Here is a 25582-nt window from a genome sequence, read left to right as displayed (position 1 = left end):
AAGTGTGTCATGCTCTGGGAGGATACCCTAGACTTGGCCGGCACTCAGAAACCATTACTGGCTCCAAAGCGACCTGGTCACACATCCGCTTATTCATTCAATCAGTAAAAAACTTAAAATAAAGAGGTGATTAAGTGGACAATCTCAATCAATAATCTAACTTAAGAAAGAAAAGTCATGGGCCAACAAATCAAACTCCAATCTATATCATTAAAATAGTCTAACAAGAACAATTCAAGGAAATAAAATACACAATCGACCCATCACTATCTAGTCTATGAAGCCTCTATCACTACTATCTAATTGGTTCCAATGACAAGCTCATGGCTACCTCAAATCAGAATGAAAAGACTAAACTCAACGCAAGAATAACATAAGTGGTATCCTCCGAATGTAGGGGAGGACTCACTAATAAGCTGAGTGTGAATAAATCCTCAATGGTGCACCTATTGATGATCTCTTAAATCTGTCTCTGCATCATGAAATAATGTAGGTCAAATGACATCAGTATGTGAAATGTACGAGTATGTAAAATGGCAGAATAAAACATGCATCAAGATAGAATAATATCGGTTCAAATATCTCAAGTCAGAAAGATAAGAGAGACTCAATCAAGGTGTCATAAGTCTAAAGTAAGAATATAGTTTAGACAGAGACCAATCATATACAATTCAATCCAATCATGTACAATCCAATTCAATCCTATCATTTACAATTCGATCCAATCCAATCATATACAATCCAATCATATACAATCCAATCTAATCAAATCCAATTGTATATAATCCAATCACATACCATCCAATCTAATCCAATCATATACAATCCAATTCAATCATGTACAATCCAATTCAATCCAGCCATTTATAATTCAATCCAATCCAATCATATACAATCTGATCCAATCCAATCATATACAATATGATCTAATCCAATCCAATCACATATCATCCAATCTAATCCAATCCAATCATATACAATCAACTCAACAATAAAGTCAAAAGACTCAACTCAATAGATATGCAAATTAAAATTTAGCAATGTTTTACAATTTGACTCAATCATCTACAATCACAATCAAACCAATCATATCATGCACAATCCACTTAATTTGGGAGTTTCTCTAACCAACAAATATCACCTATGAGCCTGTGATGTACAATAAGCCAACGTTGTTGCTACGTCTATTCAATACTTTGTCAAGGTATGGATGAATCAACCAATCATGGATCCATCAATCAATTCAGTCCTATCATTTCAGGACAATGAAATAGAGAAAAATCTGACTTTAACGGTCTAATCTCTTCCTATGTTGGCTACGTAGTTCATGAGAGTCAAGTATGGACTATACTCTTATCCAATTTAGAGCTCATTACTCCTCCCAAGACTCAATATGCTCATATCTATCAGGTGAGCAAAATACTCAAAATACTCATTTAGTCTCTTTGGACTTAGTTTCAAATCAACTCATTTAGTCTTATTGGACTCTTTTCAAAACTCAATCAATCTGGTCTCATTGGACCTTCTTTCAAAATCAACTCATCTCAATCATCAAATTCGTCTTTTAATATTTGATACAATCTCAACTCAATGAATGCAGTAAATATTAGATGTATTTAAAATATAATTTTAACCCCTCAACTCAATTTCAAAATAGACGTTTTAATGTAAAAATGCTCAACTCGTTTATACTCAAAATATTCATCTCAAAATGATAATTAAGAGATTTCTCAAACTCAAATCATGCTTAAACTCTTTCTAAATCAAAGATGAAAATATTCATTCTTTAAACTCAAAATTGTGCATAAATAATTTATGTAAAAACGTTCACAAATCCTTTTTTTTAAAAAACTTTTTCTCAAACAATCATTTATACTCAAGATCCTCATATGACTCCAATCAAATCAAATTATGCAAATCATATCATGTAGTCACATTAGACGCCAATCCATTACATGTCAAAACATTATCATCACCATTTCATTTTCATCAACCATTTCACTTTTTAATGATGAACATCATTTTCATCATCATCAAACATAAAATTCTTATTTAATTATATGTTCAATTTATAGAGACAAAAAGGACATCCTATCTTCACCAAGGTTTCATTCCTATTTATGTCATTCACATTTATAGTTATCTCAATTCATTCTTTTCATTCTAATAAATACATATCCATAATCATTTTGCAGTCAATATGTAGCTACGTTTTATGAAATAAAATATGAATAGTAATTATTCAAAAACTCAAGCCATTAAAATCATCAATCAATTAATAGTATGTAAAAGTATTCTAGAATTTAGGAAAAATTCAAGAAAACATTCATAGAAGGTTCAAGTTTTTCACAATTTTCATCCAACACATCTATGAGGCATATGGAAAAACTCAATCCATAATTTAGGTTAGCCGTATATACCTGACTTGAAGAACAAATCAAGAATTTGATGGCCTTACTTGAAGAACTTCAATCCTAACTCTTCTTTTCTTCTCCAATTCTTGCTCTCAATGTTCTTGGATGTTTTTGGAGACAAAACTCCTTAGAAAATTATGTGGGGGCAGAATTTAGCCCTTAAAACGTGTCCAAGATAGTGTGTGTATATATATATATATATATATATATATATATATATATATATAATAGGGAATGGTCCAAGTTTCCCTTACTAAAATCTAGAGAAAAACTGGCCAAGTCCGTGTCATAGAGTTGTCGCGCACCTCTCTGGTCGACTGGCATAACTTTTTACTTCGAACTCCAAAAAATGTAATATTGGTGGATTTGGAAATAATACTCAAATATATTTAATTTGATAGGTCATAGTCCACCTAATTTATTATATTCTAGGAGATATTATTGTTTGAAGTTAACCCTTATACGAACTCATACGAAAACTTAGCCGATAGAAATTCTTTGGACTCAGCTTGGTGTTAGATATCCCTTATGACCCTAAAACACATCTAATATACTTCAAATACTTAGGAATTGATCCTAACTCATGTATATAATTATAAGTCACCGAGTTCGATCCTATACGTACAAGAAGAATGGTTCGAGTCTTGGTGGAAAAAAATTAGGGTATTACAAAGTGAGCATTTGCTTTCATAATTTTCCTTACCATCCAACTACTTAGATATTGGTACTGTATTTATTTGTACTCTTTTGATCCAGTAAATGTGAATCCATCTAACCCACAATTTACCCTTTTTATTGGCTAGATCTCAACATGTCTGGCTGATTTACTACACAACATCAGTTGTCCATGGAAGAGTTTGTCAACAATGGTTGCTGGAAATTGTCATCCATTCCATGTATTCTTTAGTCAACAATTGTTGCTGCAATTGTTGTCAAAAGTTGTTGCTCAGCCCATTTTTCCTTTGTCAATAAAGTGACATAATTTCTTTGACGGTGAAATACAAATTTCACCTATAAAAGGAGCTCTTCAGCTCCTTATTTAAGATACATCAATTCACATAGAGAAAAATATTTAGAGAACTATGAGGATTTCATTGAGTATAAGAAAATAGTCTATGAAGAAAAATAGAGTGTGAGTGGTGTTTTAGTAAGGTCGGAAAATAAAAAGAGTGTTATTTCTTTTGAGTATTTTATGGTCACTTTGAATATTGTACTCGTAACTATCTAGTATAAAATTTCTTACTGTAGTGATATTAGTTGCTACTCTTGACCCGTGGTTTTTTTTATTTAAAAGAGTTTTCACGTAAATTTTTTATATCATTATTTTTTTATTTTATTTCTACTATTTTAATCATATATATTTTTGTGTTAGTCTATGTGTTCCCAACAAACTAGTATCAGAGAAGAATTTTATCTGAGAATGTTCTGTGGTTGCAGCATAATCTGAACTTTTACAGTAGAAAAGATTTACTTTGATTTGTAATAGTTATATATTTTAGAGAAAAATGATGAAAGACAACACAAGTAGAATAGTTACTTTAAATGGTGTTAATTATGTCATTTGGAAAGGGAAAATGAAAGATTTGTTTTATGTCAAATGTTTTTATCAATCGGTCTTTATCACTATAAACCCTAATAATAAAACAGATGAAGGGTGGAATCTGTTGCACAAAAAGGTGTGTGGATTTATTAGGCAATGGATTAACGATAATATGTTGAATCATATTTCTAGGGAGAAATATGCCCGTACTCTATGGAAGCATCTTGAAAACTTGTAAGCTCGGAAGACTGGGAACAATAAAATATTCTTAATAAAGCATATGTTAAGTTTAACATATTATGATAGTTCTCCGATGACAGATCACTTAAATATTTTTTAGGGAATCATAAACCAGTTATCTTCTATGGGAATTAAATGTAACGAAGAAATTCAAGGCTTGTTTCTACTTGGTTATCTACAAGACTCTTGGGAAACATTTAGAACTTTATTTTCAAATTTTGTTTTAGATGGTGTGATCTCTACGAATTCCATCAAGAGTAGTATTTTGAACGAAGAGATGAGAAGAAAATCTCAAGGTTCCTCTTCGTCGAATATCCTCGTAACTGGCTCCTGGGGAGAAATAAAAATTATGGTTCTCAAAATGGAGAGCATACCAGAAGCAAATCTAAAATCAGACTTAAGGATATTGAGTGCTATCATTGTGGCATGAAAGGGCACATAAAGAAGTTCTGCCGAAAATTGTAGAGGGAGAACAAAGATAAAGAAGGAAGTAAAGAAGATGGCAAGGAAAATTGCCTAGCCACCATCTCCACCGATGATCTTATTACCGTTCTTGATGCAGACATGATAATATTTCTTGTGATGAGTCAAGTTGTGTTGTGGACACTAATGCCGCATCTCATTTGACATCAAGAAAATATTTTTTCTCTTTCTATACTCCTAGTGACTTTGAAACCTTGAGTATAAGTAATGAGACTGTATCTAGGGTGGATGGTGTTGATACAATTTGTTTAGAAACTAGTGTTGAAACTAAACTAGTTTTGACATGTACCTGATGTTTGTCTGCACCTAATTTCTGTTGGTGTTCTAGATGATGAAGGATATGTTAGTACCAATGGCAGTGGAAAGTGGAAACTCATTAAAGGTTCCTTGGTTGTGGCTCGTGGTAACAAACATTGTGGTTTATGCTGGACTACGACTTCTACTTGTGCCAATATGGTGGATGCAGTTGATAGCGATAACTCTTCAATGTTATGGCATAAAAGTCTAAGCTATATCTGTGAAAAAAGACTTAATGTTCTAGCCAAAAAGAAATTGTTGTCAGTTTTTCAAAGTGCTAAATTAGAAAATTGTGAGCACTGCTTAGTTGAAAAAGAAAATAGAGTTTCCTTTAAGTATAACCCTTCTTCAAGAAAGACAAGGTTGTTTGTGTTAGTGCACTCTAATTTATGCATTCCAATAGAGACAAGAACTCTGGGTGGTGCACTCTACTTTGTCACTTTCATTGACAACTATTCATAAAAGCTTAGGGTCTATGTCTTGAAGACTAAAGACCAAGTGTTAGATGTCTTTAAGCAGTTTCAGATTTCAGTTGAAAGAGAAACTATAAGGAAACTAAAATATATTCATACTGATAATGATGGTGAATATTGTGGACCATTTGACGAATACTGCAAGCATCAAGGTATTAGACACTAGAAGACTCCTCCTAAGACTCCTTATCTTAATGGGTTGGCTGAGAGGATGAACAGGACCTTGATGGAAAGAATTAGATATTTGCTTTTTAAAGCAAAGTTGTCGAACTCCTTTTGGGGTGAAGCCTTATTAACCACTGCATATAATATTAACTTATCTCCTGCTGTTGTATTTTAAAGTGATATTCTAAATAGAGTTTGGTATGGCAAAGATTTCACTTATGACCATTTGAGAGTATTTGGTTGCAAAGCTTTTATACATGTGCCGAAAAATTAGAGGTCAAAGTTAGTTGTCAAGACAAGGCAATGTATATTTGTTGGATATGGCCTTGATGAATTTGATTACAAGCTATATGATCCAATTGAGGAGAAGCTCGTAAGAAGCCATGATATCATCTTCATGCAGAATCAAACCATTAAAGTTGATAAAGTGCAGAAGCTAGAATCTTCAAGTTCTAATGGCATAGTCCATCTTGATCAAGTTCTTCATACAAATATGCATGGAGTTAGTGGGATTGATGATCATGGTGATGCTCAAAATCAAGTCCCAGATCAACATGTTGATGTTGATAACAATAATGTTGTTATTGAAGATGTTCTTACTCATGAAGTTATAGAAGAATCAAATATTCCTCTTAGGATTTCCACAAGACATCGTATTCCTTCCACAAGTTATTCACCTAATGAGTATGTATTACTTACTGATGGGGTAAACCTGAGTGTTATAAGGAGGCCACGAAAGATAAGCATAAGGATTATGGATTGAAGCCATGTAAGATGAGATAAAATCATTACATGAGAACCACACTTATGAGTTAGTGAAATTTCCTAAGGACATGAGAGATTCGAAGAACAATTGGATGTTCAAAGTTAAAATTGAAGAACACAACTTGAAGCCTAGGTACAAAGCTAGATTGGTTGTTAAGGTATTTAGTCAAAGAAAGGGTACTGACTTTGACGAAATATTTTCTCCTGTCGTGAAAATGTCCTCTATTCATATAGTTCTTGGTTTGGCTACTAGTCTAAATTTAGAGATTGAGCAGATGGATGTGAAGATGACTTTTCATCACGGTGACCTAGAAGATGAGATTTACATGAAATAACCTAAGGGCTTCAAAGTAAATGGTAAAGAAATTTTTATGTGCAAACTTAAAAAGAGTCTCTACGAGCTGAAGTAAGCTCCTAGACAGTGGTACAAGAATTTTGAATTTTTTATGGGGAAACAAGGCTACAAAAAGACTTCCTCAGATCACTATATTTGTACAAAAAAATTTTGACAATGATTTTATCATCCTCTTACTATATGTGGATGATATATTGATTGTGGGCAAGAATATTTCCAAGATTGACGAGTTGAAGAAAGAGTTGTGTAAGTCTTTTGCCATTAAAGACTTGGGTCATGCCAAGCAAATTTTAGGCATAAGGACTACTGATCTCAGAGATGAAAGAAGATTTACTTGTCATAAGAAAAGTACATTGAACATGTACTAGAGCGCTTCAACATGAAGAATGTTAAGTTTGTTAGCACATCTCTTGCTGGTCATATGAAGTTGTGCAAGAAGATATAACCTATATCTTGGGAGGAAAAAAGAGAGCATGGCCAAAGTTTCATATTCCTCCGTCGTCAAATGTCTAATGAATATAATGGTACACATTAGACCAGATATTGCTCATGCAGTTGGTATTGTCAGTAGATTTCTTAATAATCCAAGAAAAAAGCATTGGAAAGCTATAAAGTGGATACTCAAGCATCTAAGAGGAAGCTCAGATAAATGTTTGTATTTTAAAGGATCAAATCCAATCTTGAAGGGCTATACAGATGCTAATATGATAGGTGACCTTGATAATAGAAAATCCACTACTGGATATTTGTTTACTCAACTTCAATTGTAGACAGTGTAAGCGATATTTTAGTAAGCTAGGAAACTAAAAGAGTGTTATTCTTTTTGAGTGTATTGTATCACGCCCCGAGAGGGTACCCTAAGCGTGGCCGGCACTCAAAAACCATCTCTGGCTTCCGAGAGAACCACTTGGTCTCATTACTCATTTGTTCATCAACAGAAGACTTAAGAATACTAATGTGGGCTTGTCATCATCAACATCAAAAGGAAAAATAGATAATTTTTAGAAGAAGTAGTTTCTAAGGAGAACTACTCCGATTACATCATCAAACTCTGTCTATGAAGCCTCTAATACACTTAGATCGTGACAATGACATGTCCATAGCTACCTTAAAAGAAACATAATACTCAACAATAATTAAAGGATAAAGAGTTCCTCCAAATATAAGAAGGACTCGCTAAATAGCGGAAAAATAATAATCTTCAATGATGCGCCTGTTGAGGATCTCTAACACCTGTATCTGCATCATAAAATGATGCAGGTCGAATGACGTCAATACGTAGAATGTACGAGTATGTAAAATGGCAGAAAGGTAAGGACAAATATCAACAAACTCCTCTCAAAAAAACTCAGCTCAGAACTCAACATCATCTCAATATTAATATGTAATGCAAATTTAAAATAATAATAAGAAATGCTTTTTCAGTTGGGAGTTTCTCTAACTAACAACCATCATTTATGAGCTAGCGATGATACACCGAAGCGATGTCGTTGCCACATCCATCCAATACCTTGCCAGGGTAAAGGACATCACCATCTTGGATCCACTCATCAAAGTCCTCTTTTTGAGACTTAAGAGGCATAGCCTCCATCATACGTTGCCTACGTAGTTCTGGGGTTTGAGTCAATTAAACTCTTATCCAACTCGGTGCTCAATACTACTCCCAAAATATGTGTTAATATTAATCTCATCATCTAGTCTCATTGGACTTTAATTTAAATCATCAAACTCATCTCATTATCTCTTTATCAATCATTATACTTCAAAAACATCATTTACATCTCATCAAAACATCTTGCTCAAAACATCATTTACTCAAATTCATTTAAATTCAACTCTTTTGCTCTTTCAAAACTCAAAAAATACATATATAGTATTAATTCATATTACTCTTTTTATCAATAAAAATATTAAAAAGGCAACATCTTTACTCAAAACATGTGTAAAAATATTCATGAACATCAAATCAATTAGAATTAATGGGAAAGTAGCCATGAACAATAATCCCAATAATATGAGAGATAACAATAATAATAATATTAATGCATAAATATATCTAACTCAATAGAAGAAAAATTAATTCATTTAGAACTCAAGATTTGGATAAAACTCAACTATAACTCAATTATAATGAATTTAAATATTGGGCGCATGGACGAACTCAATCTAATGCTATGAAAGTCTTACATACCTTAAATCTGAAGCTTTACTCCGAATTGGAACACTCTTGGACCCCTAGCTTTTTCTTCTCGCCGGAGCATTTTGTATACTACCCGGAGTATAAGAATCACCAGAGTAGTATTTTTATACTACTAAAACTAAAACTATATTTGAAAATGTGTAAATAGAGAAAAGAGTTGCTTAAGAAAGCTTGATGAATAAAATGAGGAAATAAGGTGGGTATTTATAGGTGGAAAAGAGGGACCTAATAATAAATAAAATAATTATAAAAAAAATCTAAAAATTTAATGGAATATATTGATGTCACTGTGATATCAAATGGAGGACTATTGATGTCATGAGTGATGTCAGATGTATCTAGATCTTTCCATGGTAGGTGAAATGAGTTATCTTTGACAGAATACTCTTTTTCTGAGCTGCGTTTGAACAAGATAAATTCCTTATTAGGATTTGGTGTGTTCATAAGAATTGTAGATATAGAAGTCTAGTTTCATTTCGTTTAAGAATCAAACAATTTGGAGCATCCTAGATTGAGATATGAATTTTCTTCTACAAATACTACACTTCGTCATAGCACACTGTCTTACAATAATTAATTTATTGGACCTACTTAACCTCCAAAACTTAATATATGGTATCATAAAAGTTGTAGGTAATGATGTTGTGGTTACTCAGAAATTTGGTTCACCTAATTTGGATAATCCTATGAAAAGTTATACCCAAAATACAGAGATATTATTATTTTCATCGAGAATTGAAGTACCGACATACAACATTTTAGGGGTTGTTACAATATCTCCCCCTTGGGATCATTCCTCCTCGAATGAAGATGAAAATAGGAGATATCAAGAATGACTATCATCAATACATCAATTTCTCAAAAACTCCGATAATCAAATGGTCAATGACTAAAACTCAAGAATACACATCGACTCAAAGGTAGAAGTAAGGAATATTACCTTGAACATCGTCGTAGGAAGGCACAAATAGATGAGGACATTTAGCCTTCATATCTTATTCAGCTTCCCATGTAGCCTCTTCAACAAATTGATTTCGCCATAGGACTTTGACAGATGCCACTTCCTTAGTTCTTAATTTGCGAACTTGACGATCGAGAATATGAACTGGAATCTCTTCATAACTCAAACTCTCTTTCACCCCAATGCTCTCAGTTGGGACAACAAGTGAAGGATCTCCCAAACACTTCTTAAGCATAGAGATGTGAAATACGGGATGAATAACAGTTAATTCTGGGGGCAACTCCAATTCATAGGCTACGTTACCTACCCTCCTCAATATCTGATAAGGGCCAATGTAGCGGGGACTAAGCTTCCCTTTCTTTCCAAATCTCATCACACCCTTCATGGGTGAAACTTTCAAGTATACCCAATCATACACTTCGAACTCTAAATCTCTCCTGCTAACATCAGTGTAGGATTTTTGGCGACTCTGAGCAGTCCTCAACTTCTCTTGGATGGTTTTCACCTTCTCCATAGCTTGGTGAACTAAGTCTGGTCCAATCAACTCAGCTTCGCCAACTTCGAATCAACCAATTGGTGATCTACATCTCCTCCCATACAGAGATTCATAAGAAGCCATTTGAATACTCGAATGGAAGCTATTATTGTATGCAAACTCAATAAGAGGTAAATGATCATCCCAATTACCTTTGAAGTCAATGACACAGTCTCTTAACATATCCTCCAAAATCTATATCGTACGCTCTGCCTGGCCGTTTGTTTGCGGATAAAAAGTAGTACTAAGGTTCACTCTTGAACCCAAACCCTTCTAAAATGACCTCCAAAATTGCGCAGTGAATTGAGCTCCCCTATCTTAGATGATAGACAAAGGAACTCCATGCAGTATAACAATCTCTCTAAGATATAGTTTGGCATAATCCTCTACAGTGTTCATAGTCTTAACCGGCAAAAAATGGGCCGATTTGGTTATCATATCCACAATCACCCAAATAGAGTCATAATGTTTGCGGGTTCGTGGTAAACCGGTAATGAAGTCCATATTGATCATTTCCCACTTCCATTCCGGGATCTCTATATTCTGAGCCACTCCACAAGGCTTGTGGTACTCAACTTTAACTTATTGGCAGTTTGGCATTTGGACACAAACTCTGCTATATCTCTCTTCATTCCACTCCACCAGTATACTTCTCTCAAGTCATGATACATCTTTGTTGAACCTGGATGGATGGAATACCTAGAATTATGGGCTTCTTTCATGATTCTTTCCCGAATGCCATCAACACTTGGAACACATAATCTTCATTGATATCTCAACACTTCATCTCTCCCTTTGGTAAAAGCCATTACCTTATGCTTGTGAACCTCATCCTTCAATTGAAGAAGAATGGGATCCTGATCTTGCTTTTCTTTCACCTCTGCAACTAGAGATGATTCAGCTTCATTTCGGACTATTGTACCACCCTCACTAGAGTCAATAAGTTGAACTCCCAAACGTGCAAGTCTATGCATTTCCTTTGCCAACTCCTTCTTTTCCTCTTTCACATGGGCCGTACTCCCCATGGATAACCTGCTAAGAGCATCGGCAACTACGTTTGGTTTACCTGGGTGGTAGAGAATGCTCATGTCATAATCCTTGAGCAACTCTAGCCATCTCCTCTGCCTCAAGTTTAGCTCCTTCTAGCTGAATACATACTGCAAGCTCTTATGGTCAGTGAACACATCCACATGTTCACCATAAAGATAGTGACGCCAGATCTTAAGAGCAAATACCACAGCTGCCAACTCAAGGTCATGAGTGGGGTAGTTCCTCTCATGAGTCTTAAGTTGTCTGGAGGCATAAGCAATGACCTTACCTTTCTGCATCAATACACATCCCAACCCAACTCTGGAAGCATCACAATAGATTACAAAACCATCCGTTCCTTTGGGTAGGGATAGTACTGGAGCAGTAGTCAATCTAGCTTTCAACTCTTGAAAACTTTTCTCACAAGCATCAGACCATTGAAACTTGGGCTTCTTCTGAGTCAGCTTAGTCAATGGTGAGGATATAGATGAAAATACCTCAACAAACCTCTTGTAGTAACCAGCCAAACCTAAGAAACTCCTTATGTAGGTTGGAGAGGTGGGTCTGGGCCAGTTCTTAACTACCTCAATCTTTTGAGTATCAACTTGAATTCCATCACCAGATATAATATGACCTAGGAATGCTACAGACTCAAGCCAAAACTCACACTTCGAAAACTTAGCATACAACTCCCTCTCTTTAAGAGTTTGAAGGACAATCCTAAGGTGATTAGCATGCTCACTCTTACTTCTAGAGTAGACCAAAATATCATCGATGAAGACAATTACAAACGTATCCAGGTATGGCTTGAATACCCGGTTCATGAGGTCCATAAAAGTTGTAGGAGCATTTGTCAATCCAAAGGGCATAACAAGAAACTCAAAATGACCATAGAGGGTTCGGAAATCCGTCTTTGGGATGTCACATTCTCTCACTTTCAACTAGTGATAGCCTGATCTGAGTTCTATCTTAGAGAAGCATGTGGCACCCTAAAGTTGGTCAAATAAATCATCTATTCTAGGGAGAGGATACTTGTTCTTTATGGTGACCTTGTTTAGTTGTCGATAATCAATGCATATTGTAAGGGACCCATCTTTCTTTCGCACAAATAGGACAGGAGCGCCCCAAGGTGAGACACTTGGCCTAATAAACCCCTTATCTAGGAGGTTTTTCAGTTGTTCTTTCAACTCAGAAGGATCCATCCTATAAGGAGGAATGGAGATAGGTTGTGTATCAGGAAGGACATCAATACCAAAGTTTATCTCTCTATCAGGAGGGATTTTGGGTAGATCCTCAGGAAAGACTTTAGGAAACTCATTCACAATGGGAATTGACTCAAGAGATGGAGCCTGATCATTAATATTTTTGACTCGTACTATATGATATATACATCCCTTGGAGATTAATTTTTTGGCGTTAAGGTAGGAAATAAATTTACCTCTAGGCACTATAGAACTCCCCTTCCACTCTAAGATAGGCTCATTTGGAAATTGAAACTTGACAATTCGGGTCCTACAATCAATTGAAGTATAACAAGCATAAAATCAGTCCATGCCAAGAATCACATCAAAATCCACCATGTCCAACTCAACTAAGTCAACCATGGTATCCTTGTGATAGATTGACACAGTACAATTTCTATAGACCCTATCAGCTAAGATAGACTCACCAACAGGAGTAAACACACTGAAAGGCTCAAAAAGACATTCAGGAAGGATCTCAAATTTACTAGCGAAGTAAGGAGTCACAAAAGATAACGTAGCACCTGGATCAAGTAATGCATACACATCAAAAGAAAGGACTCGGAGCATACCAGTAACAACATTAGGTGCATTCTCTTAGTCTTGGAGACTACCCATAGCATATAGACGGTTGGTTCCCCTGCCTGCACTTGAAGCTACACCTCTATGATTACCTCTATTCTATGGAGCTGTAGAAGAAAACTGAGCTCTACTACTTCCATCTCCCTGTCTCTTTGAAGGATACTCATTCTGGAAGTGACCCGTCTTTCCACATCCGTAGCAAGCATTGGTACCCACACGACACTCTCCCAAATGGAGCCTCCCACATCTAGCACATGGTGTTTTCTCTCTAGAACCTTGAGCCACACTTAATTGGGACTGAGAACCCTGAGCTTGGAAGTTTTGGTGACTCAACGACCTCTGATCATACCTGCTATTAGGTTTAAAAGCATTTGTTGAGGAAGGTACATAATTAAAAGACCTCTTCTGAAAGAAGGACTTGTTACCCTTCCCTTGCTTCTGCTCGTTCTCATGCCCAGCAGACTTAGCCTTCTTGCTTAGGTGTTCCTCTCGGTCCTTTTTCTTGTCATCCTCAACCTGCTGAGCATACACCATCAATCTAGAAAAATCTATGTTAGAAATTGTTGACACCCAATTTTGACCCTCCACAACGCAAATTAGCTATCGAGTTTCTTTGAATTTTGAATATTTTTTAAATAATTAGCTTTTATAAAAAAACAAAGATATTTTCATGTTATTCTTAACTATTTTTATTTTTTTTATAAATTTTAGTATAATATACATATTTCTATATAACTATATCTTTGATTACTATATATTTAGTTATTCGAAAATCATCTTTGAATAGATTTTATTTTTAACTAAATACAATGATAGTTAGGTTAGTTTGATTATAGTTTATATTTTTAAAATTTTTAGTTTTTTCTTTAAAAAAAAACTCCAAGTCTCCCACATCGAAAATCCTTGAGGAATTTGGGGGTTTTGGAGCCTATATAAATGTTCATATTTTCATTAAGAAGGAGGGGAAGAGGGAGATTCTTTAACCACTCCAAAGTTAGAAATATTCTTAACTTGGCTAGGATTTTGGACTCTTGTCCCAAGCCTAAAAGTTGTGAAAATTTCTAACTTTCAATCTATATTTTTCTTCAAGGAAAATAGAAGATTGAAGTCGAAATTTAGGCTAAGAACAGTGTTCTTATAACATCGAACCCACGAAGGTTCGAGTCTAAATTTTTGTCTAAATTTTTAATTTTTTTTCGTAGATTGAAGTTCCATCAAGCTCTTGGGTGGTGGTGAAGTTGTCTTCCGCTCATCGTCTTCAGTCTCGGCTCAAAAAGAGGTAAAATCTTTTTTTAGCTTTATTTTATTTAATTATTTCATATTTTATGTTTAGTTGATTTGTAGTCTCATTTTTTTTAGTTAGCATTTATTAAGAATAATTAGATTAATGATAAAAATTTCTTATAGTTAGCATGTGTTATGATTAAATATCTATCATGTGTTAGGATTATATCAGGAAAGCTCTTAGTTTTGTCCATTATTTTTTCAAGTAGCTTTCTTTGACAATATAGACTTCATGTTTTCAATTATTTCTTTTAGCATGATTTAGATTACAAAATATGCTTAAAGTTGTTATGTAATTAGAACTTTCATGGCCTAATAGATTTAATTATTTCTTTAAAATTGAGCTAGTTAGCATGTTGTTAGTCACTTATAGAATGACCATCAATTTAATAATTTAACATATCATGATATATTCTTTGGTTTAGTTTAAAATGAGCAGATGCTTATGTAATATTATTTTGGTGCCTGTGATATCAATTCGAGTCCATCTTTGGACTCCATCTTTGCATATTGTTGAGTTTTGAGTCTCCCATCATCTTGCTCAAATTGTTGGAAAGTTGATACATAGAATAGAAGGTAATATTCATGATTTTAATATTTATATTGAGTTGTATACACGGAATACATGTGGAAAATAATATTGTATACACTGTATACAGTGTATATATAGTCTTATACAATGATATACATCGATATACAACAGATACATGGAACAAACACTATATACACTATATATACAGTCTTATATACAGTGATATACAATGATATATAACAGATACAGGGAACAAACACTATATACAATATATATACAGTCTGATATACAGTAATATACAGTAGATATAGGGAACAAACATGATATACAGTGTATAATAGTCTAATATATAGTGATATATAGTAGATACAAGGAACGAACAGGTGGTATACAGTGTGTATATAGTTTGATATACAAAAATAATATTGTATACACTATATATAGTGTATATACAATCGAATATACATTGTATATACAACTGTGATATACTGTGGAATTGTGCTTAAGGCCCAAAATACAGATGACCCAACAACTTAGTCCAGGCGTACAGAAACTAAGTGTCGGATAATATTTTTATGTGTTATTTATTGTTTATTTGTATTAATTCGGGTTGTAATAATTTATTTACTTATGTTATTTATACTCCCTTAAATATTAATTTTAATTTGTTTTAACTTAATTAGATTCTCCTAAAGTTAAATTAATTCATGTTAATTTACTCTTTAAATAATTTTCTACCTTTGCTTAGTCATTTAATAAACTTTTTATGTTTTCTTTTTATACACATGTATATTATTTTCAAAGGTTTAAATTTGATCATTTTTTTAATAAAAAAAAAGAAAAAAATAATTTTAAAGTCTTCACTTCCTTTTAAATTAATATTTTCAAAAGTTAGTCAAATAAATTTTCAAATCGTTGGTTAATCACGCGTTAGCGGCCACTTTGAATGCTTAACACATTTTTAAAGTGGAAATAAGAATCTCGTATCTTTTTCTCTAAATTTTTAATACTTAAATCTGTTAGGGTCTTTTAAATTAAGTTTTCTTAATTTCTTTTTTAAAAAAATAAGTTTTCTTAATTTCTTTAAAAAAAAATAAGTGGCGACTCCTCCTTTCTAAAATTGATTTTTTTCTCTAAAAATTTAAAATTAATTTTAAACCGTCTATTTCTGACATAACAAAAATTATTAGCATTGCCTTACATTCTTTCCTTACATGTTTGCCTAGGCCAGAGACAAACTTCCTCATCTTAGACCTCATATGAGGAATCATTTCTGGGGCATATTTGGACAACTGAATAAACTTTAAACTATACTCTTTCACAGTCATACTAACCTGCTTGAGGTTCACAAACTCTCCAATTTTTGCTTCACGTAGCTCTTGGGAAAAAAAGTTATCAAGGAATGCTCTTTCAAACTCATCCCAAAGAGCAGGCTCCGCATCCTCACCTCTACTTTCTTTCCACTGGTTATACCAGACATTTGCCACATCCTTGAGCTGATAAGACACCAACTCAACCCCCTCGATCTCTGTAGCATGCATTGCTTTTAGTATCTTCCACATCTCATCAATGAAATTTTGGGGCTCTTCATCAAGCTTGGAACCCGTGAAGACAGGCGGATACATTCTCAGAAAATCTCTAATCCTCGTGGCAGCAGATGGCTCTTGATAACTAGAGCTAAGAATTGGTGAACTCTGGCTACTATTTCGAGCAACCACCAACTGGGTGAGTATAGCAATCGCTCCTCGAAAATCTTGCTCTGAAGTAGGAGTGGTCTGAACAGTAGGTATTTGGGGTACCTCAGTAGACCTTACAGGTCGGCCCCTAGTTCTCCGTGGAGGCATCTCCGACTGTGGAACCTCAGTACTGGCAGCGTTCCTCTGACTGGTTGAATGTTTAGGAGGCATGTCTGAAACGTGTAAACGCACGAATTAGAAAGGGAGTTTTTTTTATAGAGTTATACTCTATCGCACGAACTAAGATTATGAAAGAAGTGAAATAATTCCTAATGTCCTATAGCCTCCTGATTATAAGTGTGGTGCACGACACACCCATAAGAAGACTTAAGAATACTAATGTGGGCTTGTCATCATCAACATCAAAAGGAAAAATAGATAATTCTTAGAAGAAGTAGTTTCTAAGGAGAGCTACTCCGATTACATCATCAAACTCTGTCTATGGAGCCTCTAATACACTTAGATGGTGACAATGACATGTCCATGGCTACCTTAAAAGAAACATAATACTCAACAATAATTAAAGGATAAAGAGTTCCTCCGAATATAAGAAGGACTCACCAAATAACAGAAAAATAATGATCTTCAACGATGTGCCTGTTGAGGATCTCTAACACCTGTATCTGCATCATAAAATGATGCAGGTCGAATGACATCAGTACGTAGAATGTACGAGTATGTAAAATGGCAGGAAGGTAAGGACAGATATCAAGAAACTCTTCTCAAGAAAACTCAGCTCAGAACTCAACATCATCTCAACATTAATATGTAATACAAATTTAAAATAATAATAAGAAATGTTTACTCAGTTGGGAGTTTCTCTAACCGACAACCATCACTTATGAGCTAGCGATGATACAACGAAGCGATGTCGTTGCCACATCCATCCGACACCTTGCCAGGGTAAAAGACATCACCATCTTGGATCCACTCATCAAAGTCCTCTTTTTGAGACTTAAGAGGCATAGCCTCCATCCTACGCTGGCTACGTAGTTCTGGGGTTTAAGTCAATTAAACTCTTATCCAACTCGGTGCTCAATACTACTCCTAAAATATGTGTTCATATTAATCTCATCATCTAGTCTCATTGGACTTTAATTTAAATCATCAAACTCATCTCATTATCTCTTTATCAATCATTATACTTCAAAAACATCATTTACATCTCATCAAAACATCTTGCTCAAAACATCATTTACTCAAATTCATTTAAACTCAACTCTTTTGCTCTTTTAAAACTCAATAAAATACATATATAGTATTAATTCATATTACTCTTTTTATCAATAAAAATATTAAAAAGCCAACATCTTTACTCAAAACATGTGTAAGAATATTCATGAACATCAAATCAATTAGAATTAATGGGAAAGTAGCCATGAACAATAATCCCAATAATATGAGAGATAACAATAATAATAATAATATTAATGCATAAATATATCTAACTCAATAGAAGAAGAATTAATTCATTTAGAACTCAAGATTTGGATAAAACTCAACTATAACTCAATTATAATGAATTTAAATATTGGGCTCATGGACGAACTCAATCTAATGCTATGAAAGTCTTACATACCTTAAATCCGAAGCTTTACTCCGAATTGGAACACTCTTGGACCCCTAGCCTTTTCTTTTCGCCGGAACATTTTGTATACTACCCGGAGTATAAGAATCACCGGAGTAGTATTTTTATACTACTAAAACTAAAACTATATTTGAGAATGAGTAAATAGAGAAAAGAGTTGCTTAAGAAAGTTTGATAAATAAAATGAGGAAATAAGGTGGGTATTTATAGGTGGGAAAGAGAGACCTAACAATAAATAAAATAATTATAACTGCATTTGAACAAGATAAATTTCTTATTAGGATTTGGTGTCTTCATAAGAATTGTAGATATAGAAGTCTAGTTTCATGTCGTTTAATAATCCAACAATGTGGAGCATCCTACAGTGAGATATGAATTTTTTTCTACAAATACTCAATTTCGTCACAGCACACTGTCTTATAATAATTAATTTATTTGACCTACTTAACCTCCGAAACTTAATATATGGTGTCACAAAAGTTGTAGATAATGATGTTGTGGTTACTCAGAAATTTGGTTCACCTAATTTGGATAATCCTATGAAAAGTTATGCCCAAAATACAGAGACATTATTATTTTCGTCGAGAATTGAAGTACCGACATACAACGTTTTAGGGGTATTGTGACCACTTTGAGTATTGTACTCGTGACTATCTAGTGTAAAATTCTTTACTATAGTGATACCAGTTACTTCTCTTGGCCCGTGGTTTTTCCCTTATTTAAAAGGATTTTCACATAAATTCTTGGTGTCATTTTTTTTTTTTTATTTCTACTATTTTGATCATATATATTTTTGTGTTAGTCTGCATTTTCCCAACACTCCCAGTTGCCTTTGATGAGGTCATTTTTTCCGGTGAAACTGGTGCCCTATTTTTTCTCAGCATAATTTTTTAGCTGTTCAAGATGATAATTTTGATCCACAAGAGGTTGCCGTTGAAGTAAGGGAATTTTTTTGGAATCCAATAGAACTCCTAGATATTTAAAAGGTGTTTTCCCTTGTGAATAGCCCATAATCTGTAGGATGTGTTGCCTCACTGTTTCCCTAACTCTCCCAAAATACACACTGCTCTTTGATAAATTAGCTTGAAGGCCTGAAGCTTTGGAAAACTAAGAAACTTCTCATGTACCAGCTGAACATAATTGAGATCTCCTCTCACGAATAAGAGAGAGGCAAGCGAGAGAGTTAACATGTATCTTTGATATTCGATATATGTATCTTTAATATCGGATACATTTTGAAATATAGATACAAAGGAAAAAATAAAAATGAGAGAGACGAGGAGAGAAGCAAGCGAGAGAGTCAGTGTATCCTAGATACATACAATGACGCTTGAATACAGTGTATCTGAAATAAATTACACTTAATATGACTCACATTTATTCGAGATACATGTATCTGAGTGAATCAAATACATGTATCTGACAAAAAAAAAGTGGTACAAATGTGGGATTTATATTGTTTGCTTTATGTTTATCTTATATTAAGAATGAAACAACAATTTTAGAATAATTAATCTCGAAATAACTTGTTCCAACTAAATAATTCCTAAAATTTTTATCAAGGAATATGTCAAGTTGGGTATGGGATAAGTAAAATGAAAAGGGAGGGAGTGCTAAAATACATGTAGGAATTTTTGGGGCAATCATAGCCTCATAATTACTGGAACAAAATAAAAGAACATCCAACTAATTACTACCTAGAGAAGCTAAAACATTTTTAATTAGCAAGTGTTGCTCCAAGTCAAAATGCAGTCAACTTCATCCTCCTCCTTTTTCTACTACTACTAGTCTACTACACTACATTCTGGCAAAAACAATAATTTACAACTCCATAATTGTCTTCTCCACCATGGCTAATCTTCTTCTCACATTTCTCACTTTTTTCCTTCTCTTCCTTCCCTTTTCCATTTCCTCATCACATAATTACAGCTTACCTACGAATTACTTCATCAATTGTGGTTCAGAAATCACCATCTCCGCCGGCGCCGCCAATTTTTCCGGCGACCTTATCTCCAATTCCGGCAACAGTCACTCCGTCAAAGACACCACCACTACTACAGGGTCAGCTGGAATCTATGAAACAGCCAGAATATTCACTAAAACTGAATCATACAAACTTCGAATTGAAGAAAATGGGGTTTACATGGTACGGCTTCATTTCTTTCCTTTTTATCTCCTATTCGGTGCGAAATTCAACGTTTCAGCTTCTGGGTTTTTGCTTTTGTCGAATTTCAGTATACCCAGTAGTGTAACTTCCCCTGTTATCAAAGAGTTTTTGGTTCCTGTAGTAAATGGCCCTAATTTAGAAATCACCTTCACACCTTATCAAGATTCTTCTTCTTTTGCTTTTGTCAATGCAATAGAAGCATTTGTTACTCCTGAAGGTTTCATTCCTAACTCTACTGACGCCCATGTTACTCCACGAGGAAATAGCAGCAAAAATGATGGTGGAAAGGATTTGTCCTCTAGTGTTTTAAATGTAATTCATAGGATTAATGTTGGGGGTTCTAATATTACTTCCGAAGGAGATACCATGAGAAGAAATTGGGTATCTGATGACGAGTACTTATTTAACAAAACATCAGCAAAGAATCATCCAATATATAGTGAAGGGCCTAAATATGATTATCAAGGAGGAGAAGCTACCCGGTATGATGCTCCTGATTTAGTGTATAGAACTGCCAAAGAAATGAATATAGATGTTGAGACTCCAAGTAGTAACGACTTCTTTAACATAACTTGGCTTTTTGATGTAAAAAGGAATGCTACATTTTTCGTACGCCTACACTTCTGTGACATTGTTAGTGATAGTCGGAATAATACAGTTTTCAATGTCTATATATATGGTCTGTTTGGTGAGCCAATTAGTCCATATGATAGATTTCCTGATTTTGCAGTTCCTTTTTATGTTGATTTTGTGGTGAATTCAGATGGTTCTGGTTTTATGAATATATCAGTTGGCCCTCGGAATGATTCAAAGTCTAAAAATGCTTTTCTGAATGGGGTGGAAATCATGGAGCTGATTAACGATCGAGATGAGGGGAGTGGAGGAAAGAAGAATTACTTTTGGATAATTGTTGGTTCTGTTGGTGGTGGCGTGGTTCTCATATCTGTTTCTGCAGTGGTGATCTGGTGTTGTTTGAAATCAAGAAAAGCAAAACCGGTTGAGAATTCGAACTGGCCAAGGGTGAGTGTGTATGCAGGAAGTACAGAGAGTAGGACTACAGTAAGAAGTTCAATTGGTGGCACTACTCCTGATATGAACCTTGGGTTAAAGATACCTTTCGCAGAGATTTTGCATGCTACCAACAAGTTTGATCCCAAATTTATGATTGGTGAAGGTGGTTTTGGGAAAGTTTACAAAGGAACTTTACACAATGGAGTTAAAGTGGCTGTGAAAAGAAGCGAGGCTGGACATGGCCAGGGTCTTGTGGAATTCCAAACTGAAATAACCCTCTTGTCCAAAATTCGCCATCAACATCTTGTTTCATTGATTGGCTACTGTGATGAACGATATGAGATGATACTTGTTTATGAGTTCATGGAGAAGGGAACTTTGAGAGAGCATTTGTACAGTTCGAATGAAGACCTTGATAAATCATCTTCACGGTCAGAATTATCGTGGGATCAAAGGCTTCAAATTTGTATAGGTGCAGCTAATGGCCTACAGTACCTTCACACTGGTTTAAATGAGCCAATTATTCACAGGGATATTAAGTCTACAAACATACTTCTTGATGAACATTATGTTGCCAAAGTTGCTGATTTTGGTCTCTCCAAATCAGGTCCCCCTGAAGAAACACATATTGTTACTGATGTTAAAGGTAGCTTCGGTTATCTGGATCCTGAGTACATGAAATCAATGCAACTAACTCAAAAGTCTGATGTCTATTCTTTCGGAGTTGTACTTCTTGAAGTTCTTTGTGCTAGACCAGCTATAAATAGCCTGCTTCCAAGAAATCAAATAAACTTGGCTGAATGGGGACTTTCTTGGCTAAAAGAAAACCAGCTCGAAAAGATAATTGATCCGTTTCTTGCAGGTAAAATTAACCCAAACTCTCTGAGGAAATTCGGGGAAACAGCAGAGAAGTGTCTGCAAGAGAATGGCACTGATAGGCCTAACATGATGGATGTGTTGTGGGACTTGAATTACGCTCGACAGCTTCAACACCCTGCAATGCCCCAACAATCTCATGAAGATACCACCACCGATGTTTCGTGGCAGTTGGCATTGCCTGGTATTAATCGCCTACCTTCTATAAATATGAGCACAAGCTGTGTCAGTGTCAGTGAGAGCGAGGTTTTTTCACAATTGAAGATCGATGAATCCAGATGATTCTTAGCCTCGGTGTTGTTAGCATGCATCTATATGTAATTCCGTTTTATTCTACTTCATTATGTCTAATGTAATTTTGTGTATCAAAACAGTGCTGCAACTGTATTCCTAGTGTAATAGTCAGGTTCATGTTTAATATCTGCATTAGATAACAGGCAAATGCCTCTTGACAATGCATCTGTATTAATAGAATTAGTCAAGGTGTGCAAAAGCTGGTCCACTGAATACCTATCACCTCTCACCAACAACATATATCAGGTAACTCTATCCATCAAGCCTAAAACAGTAGTTCTAGTTTTAGTTTTTGTTAATTGCTTGTTCAAATTCTTATAAAAACACTGAAAATTTTATGAAAATTTGTAATCAGTAACAAACTTCATGATCCTTATAAAAAAAGTTAAATCTGTGAAATTAACTACCTACACTTTTTGGGGCCTAAAGCAAATGTCAAATGCTTTATTTGCTTGGCCCTTGAGTCATCATGTTACTTGCTCCAATAAGCAGTTGAACATTTTTGTTATTGTTAATTAAAATTACCCAATAATTTCTTTGAAACATCCTTCGATTTATTTATCATCAGTTTCTATTTATAGTTTTTTTGAAAATATTTTTCACTATTAGTAGGTAAGAGTGTATTCATACTAGTAGCTAGGAGTGCTTTGTCTTGTTGCCCTTGCTAATAGTCGTAGGACTACTTTTGTACTTTCTTGTTCTTTGATTTCTATGACTATCTATTATTTGGTGTAGTATGTTTGTAGTAGTACTACTTACTATGTTATCATCTGTTGTTTCGTTACTATTTGTTGTCTATTGTACTTTTATTATGTCTTTTTCTAGATTGTTTTTACTTGAGCCGCGGATCTATCGAAAATAGTCTTTCTACCTCACATTATAGATAGAGATAAGGTCTGTATAAACTCTATCCTCTCCAGACTCTATTGTGTGGGACTACAGTGAGTATGTTGTTATTGTTGATTTTTCACTATCAGCTTGTTATGGTTTTACCTTGATTTTCTTACCATATTCGAGTTTTGTTTTTCCCTAGAAAAAAAATTAAAAGCAATACCGTGATTGTTTTTACTTTTTTTTGAAATAAAAATATAATCTATTCCATATTTGGTTATTCTTTCCTTAGAGGAAAAGTTTGGAACTCTATAAATTGAATATCCCTCTTCTCATATCAAAGAACACAATAGCATCCACAATTTAGTCGTTAAAAGAGTTTTGTTTATGGAGAGATTTTCTCCAAACATGTTTATGCTTTTTTCAATATTAGTTTTATAATATGTAGTCTCTTGGCAAACCATATTAATAATATGTTTTTAGTATACTTTTCATTGTCATCTCATTTATCACAACATGATTTACAATTATAAGTTTTCGCATGCCACCCTGATGATTTCAAACCCAACACAACCGAACACTCAAATTTATTTTTCCTAAAAGATGACTTCCGTCCTAACAAAAATCATCTTATCTATTGCGAATAATATGGTGAATATAATACCGAAAAGAAGTATAGTTCATAAGAGATAGAGACTATTTGTAAATATATTTCTAAATCTTGAAATACGTTAGTGCACAATATAGTCAAAAAAAATTATTTCGTTGTTAAGGTGTTGAAATTTTTGTTTTTGTCCAGAAGGATTGTAATTTATGGTGTTGCATCATTTTGTGGGGTCCAATCCTCACCTTGTTTTCAAAAGAGGTTGCTGGCCATTTTTTTTGGTCAAATATTACTACAATTTGCAATTTGTATTTTGTAGCTTCTTCTCTTGATTTGTCAAATAAAGTGGTGAGGTGGGTGAGGAAGAGTTCCTATAAAAGGAGCTCTTCAGGTCCTCGTTTTATCATTCAATTCACACACAGAAAGAAAAATATTTAGCGACTTGTGAGGTGTTCTATAGATTATAAGAAAATAGTTTGTAAAGAAAAAATAGAGTGTGAGCGATATTTTTTTAGTAAGGTGGGAGATCAAAAGAGTGTTTTTCCTTTTGAGTATAGTAGTCATTTTTTGAGTATTGTACTTCGTACTACCCAATGTAAAATTTCTTACTATAATGATATCAGTTGCTCCTCTTGGCCCGTGGTTTTTCCCTTATTTAAAAGGGTTTTCACGTAAAAAAAATTGGTGTCATTATTTTCTCATTTTATTTCTACTATTTTGACCATATATTTTTTGTGTTAGTTCACGTTTTCCCAACAAATTAGTATCAGAGCAAGGTTTTATCTAAGTATGCTTTGTAGTTGCAGTATAGTCTGAACTTCTACATCAGAAAAAATATATTTTGATTTGCTATAGTTATATTTATTTATTATTTTTTTAGGAGGGGGGGGACGACAGAAATCAACACTAATAGAATGATTACTTTGTATGGTGTTAATTATGCTATTTGGAAGAGAAAATGGATGATCTGCTTTATGTCAAGAATTTTTATTAACCAGTCTTTACCACTGTAAAGCCTAAAAATAAAACAGATGAAGAGTGAAATTTATTGCACCAACAGATGTGTGGATTTATTAGGCAATGGATTGACAATAATATGCTGAATCATATTTCTGGGGAGACACAAGTTCGTACCTTATGGGAGCATCTTGAAATCTTGTATGCTCGAAATACTGGAAATAATAAAATGTTCTTAATAAAATAGATGTTAAGTTTAAAATATCATGATGATTGTCCGATGACAGATCACGTGAATAATTTTCAGAGAATCATGAACCAGTTGTCTGATATGGGTATTAAATTTGATGAAGAACTCAAGGCTTGCTTCTACTTGGTTCCCTACAAGACTTTCGGGAAACATTTAGAACTTCATTATCAAA

At 34.2% G+C, this 25582-nt stretch overlaps 1 protein-coding gene across 1 annotated transcript; it reads left to right on the top strand.

The window, feature by feature from the left end:
- The first annotated feature begins 20129 nt into the window (after positions 1-20129).
- LOC129895180 (probable receptor-like protein kinase At5g24010) lies at positions 20130-22892 on the top strand. The gene has a single exon (XM_055970858.1). It carries the CDS (start codon positions 20270-20272, stop codon positions 22754-22756), a length of 2487 nt encoding a protein of 828 aa, XP_055826833.1. The 5' UTR covers positions 20130-20269; the 3' UTR covers positions 22757-22892.
- Positions 22893-25582: the final 2690 nt, after the last annotated feature.

The sequence above is a fragment of the Solanum dulcamara genome, chromosome 7 (genome assembly GCF_947179165.1).
Source record: "Solanum dulcamara chromosome 7, daSolDulc1.2, whole genome shotgun sequence".
In the NCBI taxonomy this organism is placed as follows: Eukaryota; Viridiplantae; Streptophyta; class Magnoliopsida; order Solanales; family Solanaceae; genus Solanum; species Solanum dulcamara.
Note: the sequence above shows the minus strand (reverse complement) of the source record. Positions and strands in the feature narration are given on the sequence as shown.

What these genes read in the sequence shown, in the direction of transcription:
- LOC129895180 (XM_055970858.1), top strand. Translation starts at nt 20,270, where the DNA reads ATGGCTAATCTTCTTCTCACATTTCTCACTTTTTTCCTTCTCTTCCTT.